Here is a 16973-nt window from a genome sequence, read left to right as displayed (position 1 = left end):
GTGTGGCTTGTTCCAATACAACTTTATTCACACACACAGGCGGTAAACTGGATTTGGCCTGTAAGCCATAGTTGCCAAACCCTGTTCTAGATTATTCCAGCTCCCCACTGTGTAAGTTTTCCCAGTTGAGTCCCTGGACATTATGAAGCAGAGACAAACAATCCCCCCATACCGCTTCTTAATACCTGCCCCACAGACTCCAGGAGCATAATTAAAGGGCTGTTGTTGTACACTACTAAGTTTGTGCAGCAGTGCATAACTGGAATGTACCCATTTTACAGACAAGAAAACTGAGGCTCCGAGAGATTCCATTACTTGTCTGAGTCTCACAGCTGGTAAATAGAGGACGCTAAGGCTGGCTACTAGGTTTGCCTGATTTTAGAGGCCAAGTTCTCAACTAATGAGATGATGCCGTATGGAATCGGATGGTGAATGACTGAAATCTACTAGTAAAAATGGTGGGTGACAGCAGGAGAGTAAAAGGACATGGGCTATGGAGGGGGAGGCATGGAGAAGGAGGTCAGAGACAGAGGGAGGGACCATATTATGCACTGCCTTGCAGGGTACAGTATTTGATTTGTTTTCTAAATGCACTAGAAAATTACCAGATGCTTTTTAAGCAGAGGTGACACAATTTAAATTATATTCATTAAGAAGCACTCTGGTTGCTGTGTGGAGAACAGACTGGGAGGGGGCCATGTCCTCTGCAGCCTCACGCAGAGAAGTGAGACTGGGCCTCACCAGTGAGAAGTCACGGTGCTCTTCTGGGTCCTGAACACAGGTTGGTGACCTGCCACACTCAGGCTGATCCACTTTACCCCCTTCAATACCATGCACGGAGGCGTTCTGGGGCTTGAGAAACCACCTGTTGGCATGTACAACTTTTGCCTCCTACTGTGGGGCTGGAAGCATCCCTGGGATGACTTTGGTGGAGTCCAACCAGCAGACCAAAGGATGTGGAAATCATACTGAAAATTTCCAGGTCATAGTGGAAAGAAAGGTGCCTAGACAGGTCCACGTCTGAGGATCAGCAGGAAGTCAAGCAAAGTGGCTGTGGCTCTGAGCTCAGAGCCCCCGCACACACCCGTCCACCCATCTCTGGCAGGAGCTCAGAAATAGATCCCTGTCCCCTTGTGGTTTGACTCAACAGATGTGTCAGAAAGCCCAGAACCATCTGCAATGCTAATCCCGCCAGATGGCGAAACATCTCACAGAGCAAAGAGTGCGGGTCTGGACCACTATGGAACCTGTCTCCAACTCTCCTGCTAATCCCTACTGACCCTCCTCCACTCACTCATTCATTCTCATTTCCATGTGCCGGCTCCCTCAGTTAGGTTCCTGGCACACTCACTCTCCAGTGATGGCTGGATGCCCTCCAAGCTTGACTCAACACCAACCACACAGAATTAGCAGTGCCCAGGTGCTGGGAGGCGAGGGCAGTGCTCCCGGATGCCCACCGAGTCCTGCTCCGGACCCCTCCTCCCTCCTGCAGCGGCAGCTCCAGCCGGCCCAATAGAACCCCAGCCTCACCTTGTTGATTTTGTTGGTTTTGGGGAGCGTCTGACTGATGTGCAGGTCCGAATACCGGGGTGGCTTTCGCAGAGGGTTGTTGATGTCACAGGGGACCGACTCTGTCCGGACTAGCCTTGCTGGATCCGTAGGGATAAAAGCAGCGATTTGGGAGTTTAAGTATTACTTGGGCTTCTATTCGAGGACAGCAGAGGCCCACCCCCAGGCTGGAAGAGATTCACTAAAAATGACCGTTGTCATGTCAGGGTAGTGGCATCAGGAGCTCTCTGTGGCCGTTGTTTTTACTGTCAATATATGACTTGACCATGACAAATTATAGTAATAAAATGGAAGCTAACTGTTTGTTTTCAATACCATAATTGTTTCACATTGCTGCTCATTTCAGAACTGAACTCCTTTGAAATACAAGAGGTTCCTGATTTCTCAGGGTCTGTAATCAGTGGACAAGCTCATTATGGCCACCCATCCCTGCCCCTCTGACCTTTGTGTCAGGATCACCTTTCATTACTTGTCGGATTTCTCAGGCTTGAGCAGCCTGTCCCGTGTCGAAACACATTTGTCCTAATCAAGGCCACTGGGGTCCCTGGAGGAAAGGCTTGGCTTTCCCAGCCGCCCTCTCTGCATCCTTCTGAAGCTACACAGAGATCTGGGCACACGGCTGATGCTAAATAAATACTTACTGCGCCAAACCACATCACCCAAGCCCTTCTCCCTGTTACCCCTCTGTTATTTCTACTACGTACAGGGACCACGGGGAGGGACAAAAATGAGAAACTCAAATTCAAATTTGATGCTAATAAGTGTTACTTATTAGCTTTTTTTTTATTGCGGGGGCGGAGGGGGGGTTGTTAGGGAAAAGTTAAAAGCTTTGGACTGACCCAGGGATTTAATTTCTCTGCTTAGCCTGAGCAGCCATCACCATAGAAACCGCCACTATTTCCAACTTCCTACTAATGATGGGGTGGGGGCAGCAAAAATCTGGTGGACTTCTGGAAAGCTCTGTTTGCTTCGCATGTACAAAGGGGGGCCCACAGCTGTGAAGGTTGGGTGGGAGGGAGCCCTTCTTCAGATGTCAGCCCCTGAGAGCCATCTCCCTCCAGCAGGCTGGTCTGGTCTCCTCGTGGGGGGTGGGGGCCAGAGGAACCAGCTATGGAAAGGAATTCAGTGGGAGGTGATTTCACCAACAAAGCTGACCCACGACAGTTCAAGAACAGGAGAATTAAGGTTTAAAACAGCCTCACTGAGTGCATACAGTTGCTCAAGGGGCAGATGGCTCTTAACTGGGATGTGGGTGGGAGGGGAGGGGGGCAGGAGGGGCAGGGGGACAGGGGGACAGGGCACGAGAAGAGAGATCAAGACTTTCCCTTCACTTGCAATTTCCAAAGCAAAGATCATCGAAACCAACGGCCTGCTGGCTTTGGGACACGTCTCAGCACTTTCGGCAGCTGTTTGCCATCTGCTGTAGCTTTCCCTTGGGTTTGTTCCGGCAGATTCCCCTGAGCAGGCACTGACCAGGGCCAGGGGCTGGGAGGGGGCTTGCGAGAGGACAAGGAGGAGCTCAGCCCCCGCTTAGCAAGGCTCTACCCCCAGTTGGAGCCTTAGCTTCATCCAACCTACAGAGGGGGGGTGGCAGGGAGGAGGTCAGTAAGAATTTTTAAACTTTGAATAAGTTGCTAACGTTTTAAAATAAGCACAGAGCACAGAGCACATACAACGAGCTGGGCTTTTCTTTGGTGGGAAATGCTGCAGCATAGGTTCACGGAGCGGCTGGGGTGGCTATTCTCCCTAGACAGCGCCGGGGCTCTCTCTCCACCTCGCACGGCCCCATCTGGCCAGCTGGTCTTTCTTACGGCACTTGCTTGGCCCTGGAAGGCATCTGAGTTGTAACTGCTGCTCCAGAGCAGCACTTCTCAACCTCAAAGTGCACAGGACTCAGCTGCAGATGCTGCTGAAATGCAGATTCTGATTCCGTGGGTCAGCAAGGGAGGCACCAAGCTCCCTGCTGATTCTGGCTCTGCTGGTCCTTGGGCAGCAAGTGTTAAATACTTACCTCCTCGGTGGATGATGAGGAGATGACAGGGCGGGGCTTCTTTGGTGCATTTGTTGTGGCACTTTAACCTGAGAGAAAGAGAGAGAAGGATGGATGGATAGATGGTTGGATGGATGGATGGATGGATGGATGGATGGATGGATGGATGGATAGATGCATGGATAAACAGAGTGATGGATGCATAGATGGATGGATGATGAATGGATGGATGGGTGCATAGATGCATAGATCATGGATAAATAGATTGATGGATGCATGAATGGATGCGCAGATGGACAGATGATGAATGGATGGATGGGTAGATGGATGGATGGATGCATGCATGTATGATGCATGCACAGATGAACAGAAGGATGAATGAATGCATGGGTGGACGGGTATATAGAGCAAAAGCAGAGTGGACTTTTTGAACACCTTTGACAAACTAATATGGAGTCACTGTCAGCCGTGATAGTCATGTCAAGCACTATGTCAAGACTGAGGTAATGGGGTGTAACAGGAACAGGAACACCCAAAACCACAAGTCTGGACACTTGGGTAAAGGCTCCATCGGGACTCTGATATGAGTGGGATCTCCACCCCTCAGGGGCTATAAGAACTCAGAGCTTTGACCATTCAACACTCAAGCTTGGCTGTAGCACAGGTCATGCTGGGAGCACTGAGGGACTTCCACTCCACAGGCTGTTTGCCGCCACTGCAGTCACCTGGCTTGAGACCTCTGTGGACACTGCCAGTGACCAGGACTTTCCCCTGGATGCTCACTCTGCTCACTTCTACCACATAAGCTCCCCCTCTCTGTGTGTAGCCTGCATGTGACTCTACTGGCTTACTGGGGAGTTCTCCCCTACTAAACCTTTCGGGGATGCTCCCTTGCCACAACTGAGTGGATAGATGGCTAGATGAATTGATGGGTGGGTAGATGGATTGATGAGTGTGTGGATAGGTGGATGGATGGGTAGATGGGTCAATGGGTGGGTGGATGGATGGATCAGTGGGTGGATGAGTGAGTAGATGGATCGATGAGTCTATGGATGGGTGGGTGGATGGATAGAAGGATCAGTGGGTGGGTGGATGGGTGAGCAGATGAGTCAATGGGTGGGTAGATAGGTGGATGGATGGGTAGATGGGTCAATGGGTGGGTGGATGGATAGATGGATCGCTGGGTGGGTGAGTGAGTAGATGGATCGATGGGTTGGTGGATGGGTGAGCAGATGAATCGATGAGTGTGTGGATGGGTGGATGGATGGGTAGATGGGTCAGTGGGTGGGTAGATGGGTGGATGGATGGGTAGATGGATTGGTGGATGGGTGGATGGGTGGGTGGATGGAATGCCTCAGTGGTTCAGAAAGCTCTGAGTGCTATGGATACCAAATTATAAGATGAGATGGGGCAGCTACTGAAAAGATATTATCCTTGGCAGCCAAGAAATTAACTCTGGCGAGACTCTGCTGCCATACCATTCTCATGGGTCAGCCCTGGGTGGCCCAAGAGTGGGTAGACACTTCAGCAGTGCCCACTTCATGCTATGAAAGACATTTCCCCCTACCAGTCTGTATTTATCTTTGTCATCATCATCTTCCAATCCCAATAATCATCTACCATTTACTTGAAGACTCATTTGACAGCCATGGTACTACACATTTTACAGACATTATGCCACTGGATCTTTATAACAACCTTATGAAATAGGTATATCATTCCATCTTACAGTTGGAAAAACAGATGACCTGACTCGCCCTGGTAGAATACCTGCATCAGTGGTGGCCTCTGATTTTTCTTAAAGGCTCTAGCTGTCGGAGACAGCCACCCAAGGCAGTGATGGGAGCTCTCCTTCACTGCTGGGAGGGTGGGGCATGCAGGTTCCACACAGAGAGGGGAGCTTATGTGGTAGAAGCGAGCAGAGTGAGCATCCAGGGGAAAGTCCTGTCACTGGCAGCATCCACAGTGTCAAGCCAGGGGACTGCAGTGGAGGCAAACAGCCTGTGGAGTGGAAGCCCCTCAGCCTCAGAGGGCAGAGCTAGGCGTGGGAGCACAACTGCGGCTCATGCAGAACGTCCAAAAGAACCGGCTCTGACGCTCAGGCTCTTCGCTTCCCATGGAGGTCCAGATGTCAGAACTAGTGCGCACACATCCAGGACCTGCTCATCAAGTCCACATGCTATGAAACCACATAGACCCTGGAGGGCGGGGGGCACCGGGACCGAGGCCAAACTGTTGCACAGTGCAGACACTATGTCCCACTTATGAAGAATCATGTTTTTCCAGTGAGAAATATGTATGATTCCACCCAAATCAGATCCCCAAGGTTTGCTCTCTGAGGTTCTGATTCAGTAACTGAATGTGAATTTCCAGCAAGTATATTCCAGAGTTTAAGAACCATCATGTAAGAGGGGCATATTATCCTCCCCAGGTGAGAGATGTTTGGGAGCTTCTCTTACAGAATACACCATCTCCCCCACCCCCAAGGCGGGGGGCGGGGGGATGAGGCCAGGATAGTATACAGATAAATCTGGCTTCAAAACCTTACACCACTATATCCTACTGTGACAACTTGGGCAAGTGGCTGAGCAGCTCTGAGCCTCAGTTTCCTTACCTGTGAAGTGGGGACAATCATAGCACCTGCCTCACGGTGCTGCAGTGAGGACTAATAATATGACACAAATAAGGTGCTCGGGACAGATACTTGCAGCAGCAGGTCCTGTCCTTTTTACTATGGTGGTTATTGTCATCATTGCTAATTTGTACAGCCAGCCCCTAAGACCCTCCGCAGACAACCTTCTCTGGCTGGAAAGGTAGGCTGGCTGAAAAGCAGGAAGCCGGAAACAGCACGATGGGGAGCTGGGTGATGAATATCTCAGTCTCCTCTCTCTTCGGTAGGACAACTCAGGGGTGTGTCAAGATGGGGCTGGACCAAGTATCCCATATCTGCCCTGGCACCTGTGCTGGCCGCTCTGCCTTCCCTCACTCCCCCACTCCCTGGCTGGTGTGGGCTGGGATCTTCTCTCCAATAAGCTAACCATCTGCCCTTGAGTCCTTGTCTCAAAGTCTGTAGAAACATGGGAGGCCAACCAAGACAGGATGATTATTACAAGAGGCAAAAATCAGAACACCAGAGTGTTCAGTCCCAGAGCCCTCACACCAGAACCAAGCCCTCTGACCACACTCCCGTGTGTCTCTTTAGCCCATAGTCCTTGATGGTGAATTTCCTTCCCAGGTGCTCTGTCCCACAAGAAGGAAAAGGGGGAGCTGGGGAGCACACAGCTGATGACCAGGGACAAACGTGTGCACCAGCCTGGCCCAGAGGAGCACCGTGACTTAGTGGGAACGGCTGTATGTGGTTCCAGACCTAAGCCTGACCTGAGGTTCTACCCTTGCCAGACCAAGGGGACATCGTCTGCTTCGCTGGGGCCCAGGGTCCTCATGCACAAACTGTGACGAGGGTCACACGAGAAAATGCCCAGGTAAGTGCCCACGCAGGCAGCCAATAGGGAGTGTTTCTGCTTTCAGGGCTGAAGCACACCGAGTGCCCTCAGGAAGCCCACATCCAGCGGGGAAACTTGACTTAAAACTTTCATTGAAAATGGTTCGGTTTTGTTTTTTTTTTAAACTTTCCAGGCTAATAGAATAAGCTTCAGTTGTCCAGAAAAGTTGCTTACGCGGAACATCTCATTCCCCAAAGGAGCTGCAGGCTAAATGAGACATCCTCTTCGTCTGAAAATTAAATATGTGAATTTATCTGGAGGGCAGGATCTGGGTCTTCCTCATCTTTGTAGTTCCCTTTTCCACTGTCCGCCTCAGTGCCTGGTCTGGGGGCTGGTGCATAACACACTGGATCAGTATCAGAGAGATGGAGAGAGGAGGGAAGAACAAGGGAGGATCAACAGATGGAAACCGGGTCCAACGCTACCGATGTAGGAGCACTGATAGTCTCTATCACAATTTGTTTTTGAAAAGTGATATCTGATTCTTATACATCATTTCCCTTGAAGTTGGTGAAATGCAAAAATGTCCCTCTCTGCATCCCTTCTCCCCGTCCTCTCTCCTCCCCCACATGGCATTTTCCTTCCTCGCTTTTTCTTGCAGGGATGATGGAGAGCTCTCCTTCCCCTCTGGGCATGAAGAGGGGAGTCATGGGAAGGGAGGAAGGAGAGGAAAGCAAGGATGGAGCAGGAGATTGGATTTTTATTCTGAGAGCAAGGGGAACCAAGGAAGGATTTTTAAGCAGGAAGGTGGAAGCTGGATAAGCATTTTGGAGAGGCCCCTCTGGCAGTGCCTTTACCATCAAAGGGTACCAGGTTCCCCTCCTACCTTTCCTACCCTCTTTTCCTAGGTCACTGTGCTCAGCGCTCCTTCACTCTTCCTGCAGAATCAGGAAACCAAATCAGGACCCCCTCTCCCTGGGGCTTTGTTTCACTGAATCGCCTGACCCAGCAGTTGTCTCAGTTTGGTTCCCCTATGGTCTCTTCTTTAAGCCAAATGCTTCCAGAAACATCTCCGTATGTTCTCAGTGGAGGATATCTAAACACCCCTTTCCTCACTGCTGACAACACAGTGGGGTTGAACTCTCTGGCCTTCAACTCGTACAAAGAAGCCCCCAGTAACATAAATGAGAATGGTGCTAGGAAGTGTGAATATATAAATCAGACCACAGGCCCCAGGGGCTGAATGAAAAATTATCAGGAAACTCCCAGCACTGTTCTCTCCCTAAGAGGATACTGTACCTAGACTACAGGTTTATTAGCTGCTGGGGATGCCCCTCCAACCCTCCTCATCCCCCAACTTCCCCGAGAGAGGAGAGAGTGGCCACAGGGTCATCATGGCTCCCAGGACTTGGAGGTGTTTATCAGAACACGAAGACCCATTTGTCATCTTTCAATTCAAGAAAGGCTGATGGGAGAGAGTGGCAGGAGGGATGAGAAAAAGACAAATAGCTCTGGTCCAGGGTTAGGTCGAGATCAGAGTCTCACATTCCGTTTTGATTATTTTGTTCAAGGAGGAGCAAAGTGGGGGAGCATTTTTGCCACCCTTCTGTGTGGCCAGCCCTTAGCTCATGTGAGTGGTTAGGAGTCCAGGTTCTTGAATCAGAAGGATTGTATGTAAGTTTGAAGAGCAGATCCACTCACCATGAGAATTTGGGTCAGCTATTTAATCCTAAAGATCTCTGTTTCCTCATCTGTAAAATGGGGATAATAACAGACCTTATCTTCCATGGTTGTTGCAAGGATTAAATGAAATCATGTATGTTTTTAGCAAAATGTCTGGCACTTAGTAAGTCCTCAATATATAATATGATCATCACCATCACTACCACCACCACTACCACCATCACCATCATCACCACCACCATCACTACTACCACCATCACCATCACGATCATCATCATCACCACTACCACCATCACCATCATCACCACCATAATCATCACCACCATCATTATCACCACCACCACTACCATCACCATCATCATCACCACCACCATAATCATCACCACCACCACCGTAATCATCACCACTACCACCATCACCACCACCACCATAATCACCACCACCACCATCATTATCACCACCACCACCATCATCACCACCACCATCATCACCACTACCACCATCACCATTATCACCACCACCACCAACACCACCACCACCATCATTATCACCACCACCACTACCATCATCATCATCATCACCATCATCATCATCACATTTAACCCCCACCTCAGCCCCCAGTAAAGTTATAATCATCCCTCACACAACTGTAATTAGACCCACATTTTTGCTTATAATAGGTAAAAATGCATATAAGGGACCATTAATTCCCACTCTGATTATGGCAAAAACTGAAGTGTTTCTATTAATGGAAAAGTAAGTTCAGGCTTCAAGCTGGTGATCTCTGAAACACACGCTCATAATTACATCCTGCCAATGTCCTGCCTGCTGTACAAGTACCTGAAGCTTCCAGGAAATTCGCAGCAGCTGCAACATCGGCACTCATCATCGCCCCAGCTTTACAACAGCTGAGAAAATTAGTGCACCCAATGGCTCTAACCAACCATGGCCTACTTCACACTTTCATCTCCTCATCACAGACAAAACACTGTATTTGAAGCAAGAACACAGGCTAGGGGATATACAGGGCACGAAGGGAACCAACGAACACATGAAATCCAAGTGAAAAGATCCATTAAGAGAGCAAAACTGGATAAAGGACTCCATGGCTGACTTAAACAAAAATTAGTAAAAGTGACAGCTTGCAGGAAGAGAAAGAAACGCAAGCATGCCCAGCCAGGCTACTGCAGGCAGCGGGGAGGGGGCTTGTAGAAAGTGCATCAAAGCCCCACTGGGACAAATGGAAAATCTAGTGCTTGGGTTCCAAATGCCACTCTCTACCTTTCTAGGGAGATGCTTATGAAGTGGGCAGTGACCTTAGTGGGAACACATGAAATGTTTCCATGAGCATGGACCTGCCAACCTGGGTCACCTGGGACATGGGCCTTGACTGCTCAACCCAGACAAACCAGAATGCTTGATTGCTGTATAACCTGTTGATTATTTTAGAAATAGCACTGTAGCCTAGCCAGTGTTGCTCAGTGGATGAGTGTTGACCTATAAACCAGGAGGTCACAGTTTGATTCCTGGTCAGCACGCATGCCCGGGTTGCGGGCTTGATCCCCAGTGGGGGCGTGCAGGAGGCAGCCGATCAATGATTCTCTCTCATCATTGATATTTCTCTCTCTCTCTCCCCCTTCCTCTCTGAAATCTATAAAGATATATATATTAAAGCACAAGATCTTAAAAAAAAATAAAAGAAAGAAAGAAATAGCACTATAATGCTAGAACTCTGAAATGGAACAATGCATACCACAGTCCCAGGGGTTGGGAATGAGTGATTTACTATATAACCAGTGCTTGCCCACCAAGGGCAATTTTGCTGCCTTCCCCCCTCACCCCAGGAACATTAGCAATGTCTGGAGACATTTTTGGTTGTCACAACTGAGGGTAGAGTTGGGGGGCTACTGGCATCTAGTGGGTGAAGGCCAGCAATTCTTTGAAACATCCACAAGAGATCCCTAGCCTAGACAAAGAATCACCTGGCCCCAAATGGCAACGGTGCCCAGTTGAGAAACACGGATATAAACCCTTCAATTTGTCTCCTATGGTGACTGGTTCAGAAAATCCCCAAAGAAAAACAGAGAACGAGAACTACAGAGAAGTAGGAAATAAGCTAGATTTTCCAGACCATTGACCTTGCTTCAACCCACAGAGGTGATATGGTTTTTGTTTCGTTGTTTATACTTTATATTAATAGAAAATCCATTTCTGCCATGAAGAAAATGCTGAACAACTTATTTAAAGATTCTAATTTGAAGGAGTCCCCAGGTCATTAATGTGCCTGGGTTACTTACCAGTACATGTCTTATCACCTTGAATGAATGTATGCATGAGCCTCGCTTTCCATCAGAGAGGTTTAGAAACTTTTCCAGAGTCACCCAGCTGGGAGGTGGCAGAGCCAGAACCTGAGCCCAGCTCTCTCTGGCTGCCAACTCTGGACTCTGATGCTGACTTACTGAGTTAGGCTCCCTAGAGGCAGACCCTGAGATGGGTATTCCTACAAGTGATAGATGGAGGTTTTAGAAGACACCCCCCCTCCCACACTCCAGCCCATGCAGAAAAAAAAGCACCTTGGTTCCAACTCTTGCTTTCTAGAGTACAGCTACCCAAATCCCGTCTTGAAATGCAGATGAGGGGAGAGGTCCCAGGCCTCAGCTGCCCACAGAGGAAAGAGGCAGATAACATGATCAAGGCTGGGGAACCCATCAGCACCTTCTTGCAAAGGCAAACTTCAGCCAGCTGAACCCACATTATCAGACAATACTCAATTGTGCTGACATCCGACCACTTAGAATGGAACTCCACTCTGCGCTCATGAACCTATTTGATGAAAACGCCTCGATTTAGATAACTGCAAATTGCTTTCTGAGCATAATTTCCTATTAGTTCATTAATCTCTCTATTCAGAACACCAACAAGACAGCTGATGATAATTCCGGAGGAAGTGGGCGTGACACAGAAGCAGGAGGGAAGGGGGTGAGACACACAGGAGAATCCTGGCTTCCTGGGTGGAGGGGTACCCCAAAATTAATTCATAACATTAGTCACTGTATTCACTTTTGTCTATTAAGGTCTTATCATGGGCCAAGTAGTAGGCTGAGCATGTTACCTTATTTATCTCAGATTTTAAAAATAATAAAAACCTTGTGAGTAAATGAACAAATGGTTCTGCTCATTTTTTCTAAAAAGCTGCCCCTCCCCCCCCCCCAGTCTCGGTGCCACCGCTCTGAAATTCCACCGGTCACTGTCTTTATCGTGCACTTCTGTTTCACTGAAATTCATTTCTCAACAGCTGTGTCTCCCCTAAACTCCTGGACAGTGGGGTCTGTGTGCTACCTGTCTCTGACCCTCATCCAACCCTTCTACCTTGCCCATACATAAGTGTGTCCAAAACTTCGCTGCCTTTGAAAACAAATACCAATGACCGTCCATCTTCGCTGTTCTTAATGCAAAAGTGGCAGGGTTTTATTCACAGAAGAATACATTCAACTTTCAACTGTGATACCTGTGATGCGGGCTCGCCGCTCCAAACTGGAGAGAGCGCTCACCCTGCTGTAGTCACACAGGGATGTGTCAGGATTCCTGAGCGTGCTGGGCCCTGCAGCAGCGACACAGTCTGCTTCCCACTGTGGCAGGTTTCCTAAGGGCTCAGCAAACTGGTGCCCATGGCACAGTGGAGCATGGCGTGGCTTGAATTCTGCCATGCTCACACCAGGAGTCACTTTTGCACAAGGTGAGGGAGGAGAAAGTTCTGTAATAAAACCTTGTAACTTGAGGGCAAGGACATGTCACTGACTCCTTCCAACAGTCCTGTGGTGGGTGCTCCTAGCGCGCCCACTTTACAAATAAGGGAACTAAGCTCCCAGATGGCAAGTGTCTTGCTCCGCTCATACAGGGAGTTGGGCGATGGAGCTGGGACTCAAACTCGGTTCTGGCTGCTTCCAAAGTCTGTGCTTCTAGCAGCCAGCCCTCCCCCAGATCCTCATGCTTCCCCCAGTTCCCCCACCCCAACCCTTGGCAGGCTCTGAGCCTTTGCTCATTACTTCTTGAACAGAGGACAGAAGCACGGGCCGCCTCTGAGTTCTGCATCCAGTGCCGAAAATTAAACCGGCTCAGGAAGCCTCAGCCTCTCCGACTCCTGGCTGTGTCCCTGTCACCTAATTACCTGCCTTCAAAACCTCCACACCACAGGTGCGAGGCTGTGAAAGCTGCCTTGTCCCCCACAGAACACGGTGTGACTGCGCACAGCCCGGGAGCAGCTGGTGTTCGGGGGAAATCAGACAGCCTTCCGGTTGGACCCCAGGCCTGGCCTTGTGCCTCTCGGAGTGGGAAAGACCAGGGGCCGACATCTTCAGGGCTCACCTGAGAGCCTGGGTCTGTGGAGGACCAAGGTGGGCATGCGGCCTCCCAACACAAATGCTTGGTAATTACTGTCCTGTCTGTCTTCCCTATGTCCATGGAGCTGAAGGCTCCTTAGGAGCTGGAACTAACTAATCCTTCCCACAAGAGAAGGGAGCCTTCCCTTCATCACTCAGGTGAGACCTCCAGGCTGAGGGAAGAGGGAGCCCTGGCCCCTGTGGCTAGCCCACCTCCATCACCAGGCAGGGCTGGGGGTGGGGGCCTGGAGGAGCCCAAATGAGAGTCTGCAGCCAGGGACAGACAAGGCTACAGAGGAAGAAGGTTTCCTGCCATCTTTTTTTTTTTCCTTTTAATTTAAAATATATATATATATATTAATGATTTCAGAGAGGAAGGGAGAGGGAGAGAGATAGAAACATCAATGATGAGAGAGAATCATTGATGGGCTGCCTCCTGCACACCCCCTACTGGGGATTGAGCCTGCAACCCGGGCATGTGCCCTGACAGGGAATTGAACCCTGACCTCCTTATTCATAGGTCCACACTCAACCACTGAGCTATGCCAGTCAGGCAGTTTCCTGCCATCTTTTAATCTAAGTGGCTCCCATCAGCAGTCAGATGTACATTCATTTGTAATTCTTTGACACAGCTGAATGTTATTGACTATTTTATAGTCATTGGACCAGAGTGGGTATTTGATACACATTTACGGAAGGAGAGAGGGAGGCCAGGCAGAGAGGCATGTGACCTCTGACAGAAGCCTGAGCCTGCCACCGCACCAGGCTGTCCTTCAGTGCTGATTTCCTGAATGCTCACTGCCACATTAGGCAGGTATGATGACTACTCCTCTCCTGCAGATGAAAATACTAGAAACAGAAATGAGAGAATCATCACACCCCCCGCTCAGAGGAGAAACAATAAGGAGAAAAAGACTTCAAAGTCTAACTCAGGGACTGGCAAACTATAGCCCAAGGTCACACAGCTAGAAAGTAAGAGAGCCAGAATGTAAGCCCATCTTAGTCTGACTCAAGAGCCCACATTGAGCACCATAGCTTTTCTACAGCTTCCCCTCCTTTTGCCAGCCATGACCTGGAACGTATGTGTGGACGTGGGGTGGGGGGGAACTCGGGACCAACATGATGCCACAGAAAAGTTAGGTGCCAGGGTTTAAGTCCTGACTGCCACTTCCTGGCTGTGTGACTTCAGGCAGGAGATTTATCCTTGCCAAGACTCAGTTTTCACATCTGTAAAATGGGGAGAATCATCACACCCACCGCTGAGAGGAGAAACAATAAAGGAGATAAAGACTTCACAAAGTCTAACTCAAGGATTGGCAAACTACAGCCAAGGGGGCCCAAGCCAGCTGGCAGAATATTTATGCAAATAAGGTTTTATGGAAATATATAAATGTGTCATGCCCATTTGGATATTGTCTCTGGCTGCTTTTGAGCTACATGGCAGAGCCGAGTAGTTGTAATAGAGACACTATGGCCTAGACGCAAAGCCTACAATATTTACTATCTGATCAGCTCTGGAAAAAGTTACCAACCCTTATCTTCGATGCTATGAAGCTGCAAGGTGCCCCCATGCCTCAGCAGACAGCACTATGCGTTTACTTCTAGCACCGCCCATCAGCTTGGGTTCTCTTTCAGAACTGCTCCCCTTGAGCCCTTCCCCAAATATACAGGTTCATTTAAGATTGATTTCCAAAAAACGGAGCAAGCAATTCAACTGAAAGTCAAGAAACCAAACTCCCATCAGCCATTTCACGGTCCAATGAAGCGCTAGCTGACACCAGACACCATGAAAAGACACTTCCAGGTACAGCCACTTACTTGCAATTTTTACACTTGAGGCCAAAAAGCATCCCTTTCCCACAAACTGTGCACGTCTGAGACATCCAGTACTTGGTGGAAAACCTGTGGAAAAGCGACAGAAAATGGTCAAGGTTAGGGTGATGGCCGACTGACCTGTCTCTATCAGGATGAACCCCTTAAAGGTAAGACCTCCAGGCTGGCACTTTTGCAGTCCTGCTTCTTCCAACACGTGATTTAATCAACTTGCTTAAACCCCTGGAGCCTCAGTTTCCTCATCTGTAAAGTGGGATAATAACAGTATCGACCTCATAGGTCATCGGGAGGATTAAACAAGGTCATGAATAATGTCAGGGCTTTCACACAGCACCTGATACATAGTGAGCCCTCAATTAATTGGGTTGTGATTGTATTACCTGATCATTCCTAAACAGTCAATCAGTCATTCAGCAAATGTTGCCTGATATCCTACTATGTGCCAAGTTCAGTCTAGGGCAGAGTTATGGAAGGGGCTGGAACTGTCCTTGTAGCCTCCAAAGCAAGATGAGGCCTCCGGGAAGTCCCGCTAAGCTAGTCCCCATCACTGCTAGCCACGTCACCTGGGAAGCTTCAAGAGGGGACCACGCCCCAACAAGCTGAAACCACAAACTATAGGAGAGTCCCCTAAAAAGAAAGCCTTTCAGAACATCAGCTCCTCTCCCTCCCCAACCACCACCACTTGCTGCAACTAAGGCAGTTTGGAGGCCCCTGATATACAGCGGTGAAACCAGCAGGAATGGAGGTGCATTCCTCCATTTCTATCCCATTGGGGCCAGGGTACTTTCTTCTCCAAGAGATAGCAGGCGCTGAGCCAGGGAGTGGAACTGAGTCAAGAACATGGCCAATCCAGGGGGAAGAACTGAGTCAGGGGGTGTTGCTTAGCCAGGGGTGAGGCCAATACAGGGGTGGAGCTGAGCCAAGGGGCAGTGCAGAGGAAAGAAACAAAAAATAGGCCCCTCCTTGATGCCTTTCTCTCTGCATCTCACTGCCTGACCATTGATGTGTCTATCACATGTTTCTCACCACTTTCTCATTTGAGACTTAACAAGTGTCCTGTCAACATATTTCTTTCAAGAACTGTTGATGAGATGCCTTTCCGGGACAGCGTGCTCATGCCGCCTCACCCAGCTACGGTGATGCGTCTGCCCCTGATACTGCCCTCCACATCCATAGCCCTAATCTCTCCCTCCTGTCCTGGTCTGTTAGCTGTCTAACCCTCCACTAGACCATGAGATCCTCAAGGGCGCAGGTCTACATCTCTCTCAGTGCTGCAGCCATGGCACAGAAATTCTCTACAAATACAAGTGGAAAGAATCCATGAATGAGTGAACCAGTCCCTCAACCCATTCACGGAGGCCTTGGTGCAAAGAAACCTCTCAGCAGCAGTGTTCAAAGAACACAAAGTGCTGAGGTCAGCTAGCTTGTAGATCCATCACTGAATCGTCCAGGGCCTCAGCTTTCCAATCTGTCAAATGGACATGACCACACTTTTGCCATTTACCCTACTGTGTTTTTGAGGAGACTGTGAGGATAATGAGCTAAACTGTGGAAAGTAAAGAACTTCTTATAAGGGATGACTAGTAGTTACAAATCTCCCTCCTGAAAGGACAGGTGTGTTCCTGCAGAGGTGGCCCCATGTACTCAACATGGCTGGAGCTCTGTACTGACTGACACCTCAGAAGAAGTGACCATCCATTCTTGTGTCTTCTGAGTGGGGAGACCCAAAATTAGGATGTAAAGCATTCGTTTTGACAAGGATTCCAGTTATTAAGTGGTCATTATATGCCAGGGACTTTGCTTAGCACTTTAATATATTATCTCATTTAATCCTCACAACCACCATGTGGGTAGGCAGAATTATCTGAGGAGAAAATTGAGCCTCAGAGAGGTTACGTAACTTCCTCAAGGCTGCAAAACTTTACTATCTGGAACACAGGTCAGTCAAACTCCAAAGCCCTGGCTTTTAACCATTATGTGCTAATTTCATAAGGGCCAGGTTAATAAGACGCAGACATCTCAGTCCCTGGCCGTCACGCTGAGGTTCAGCCTGGCCCATGAGAGAGCAGCATGGTG

The 16973-nt window shown here is 49.1% G+C and overlaps 1 protein-coding gene across 1 annotated transcript in view; it reads right to left on the bottom strand.

Moving 5' to 3' along the window:
* Nucleotides 1–16973, bottom strand: part of KSR2 (kinase suppressor of ras 2) — a gene marked incomplete at its 3' end in the record, with an annotated part of 280786 nt that overhangs the window by 53034 nt on the left and 210779 nt on the right. Inside the window, exons 7-9 of the mRNA XM_080649604.1 lie at nucleotides 14883–14966; nucleotides 3581–3648; nucleotides 1531–1649 (exon numbers count right to left, since the gene is read on the bottom strand). Of these exons, the coding sequence (XP_080505730.1) occupies nucleotides 1531–1649; nucleotides 3581–3648; nucleotides 14883–14966 (271 nt within the window). The remainder of the gene's footprint in view (nucleotides 1–1530; nucleotides 1650–3580; nucleotides 3649–14882; nucleotides 14967–16973) is intronic.

This window comes from Plecotus auritus (assembly GCF_963455305.1).
Source record: "Plecotus auritus genome assembly, chromosome: 13".
Classification (NCBI taxonomy): Eukaryota; Metazoa; Chordata; class Mammalia; order Chiroptera; family Vespertilionidae; genus Plecotus; species Plecotus auritus.
The sequence above is the reverse complement of the archived record's forward strand: the minus strand, read 5'-3'. Positions and strand labels throughout refer to the sequence as shown.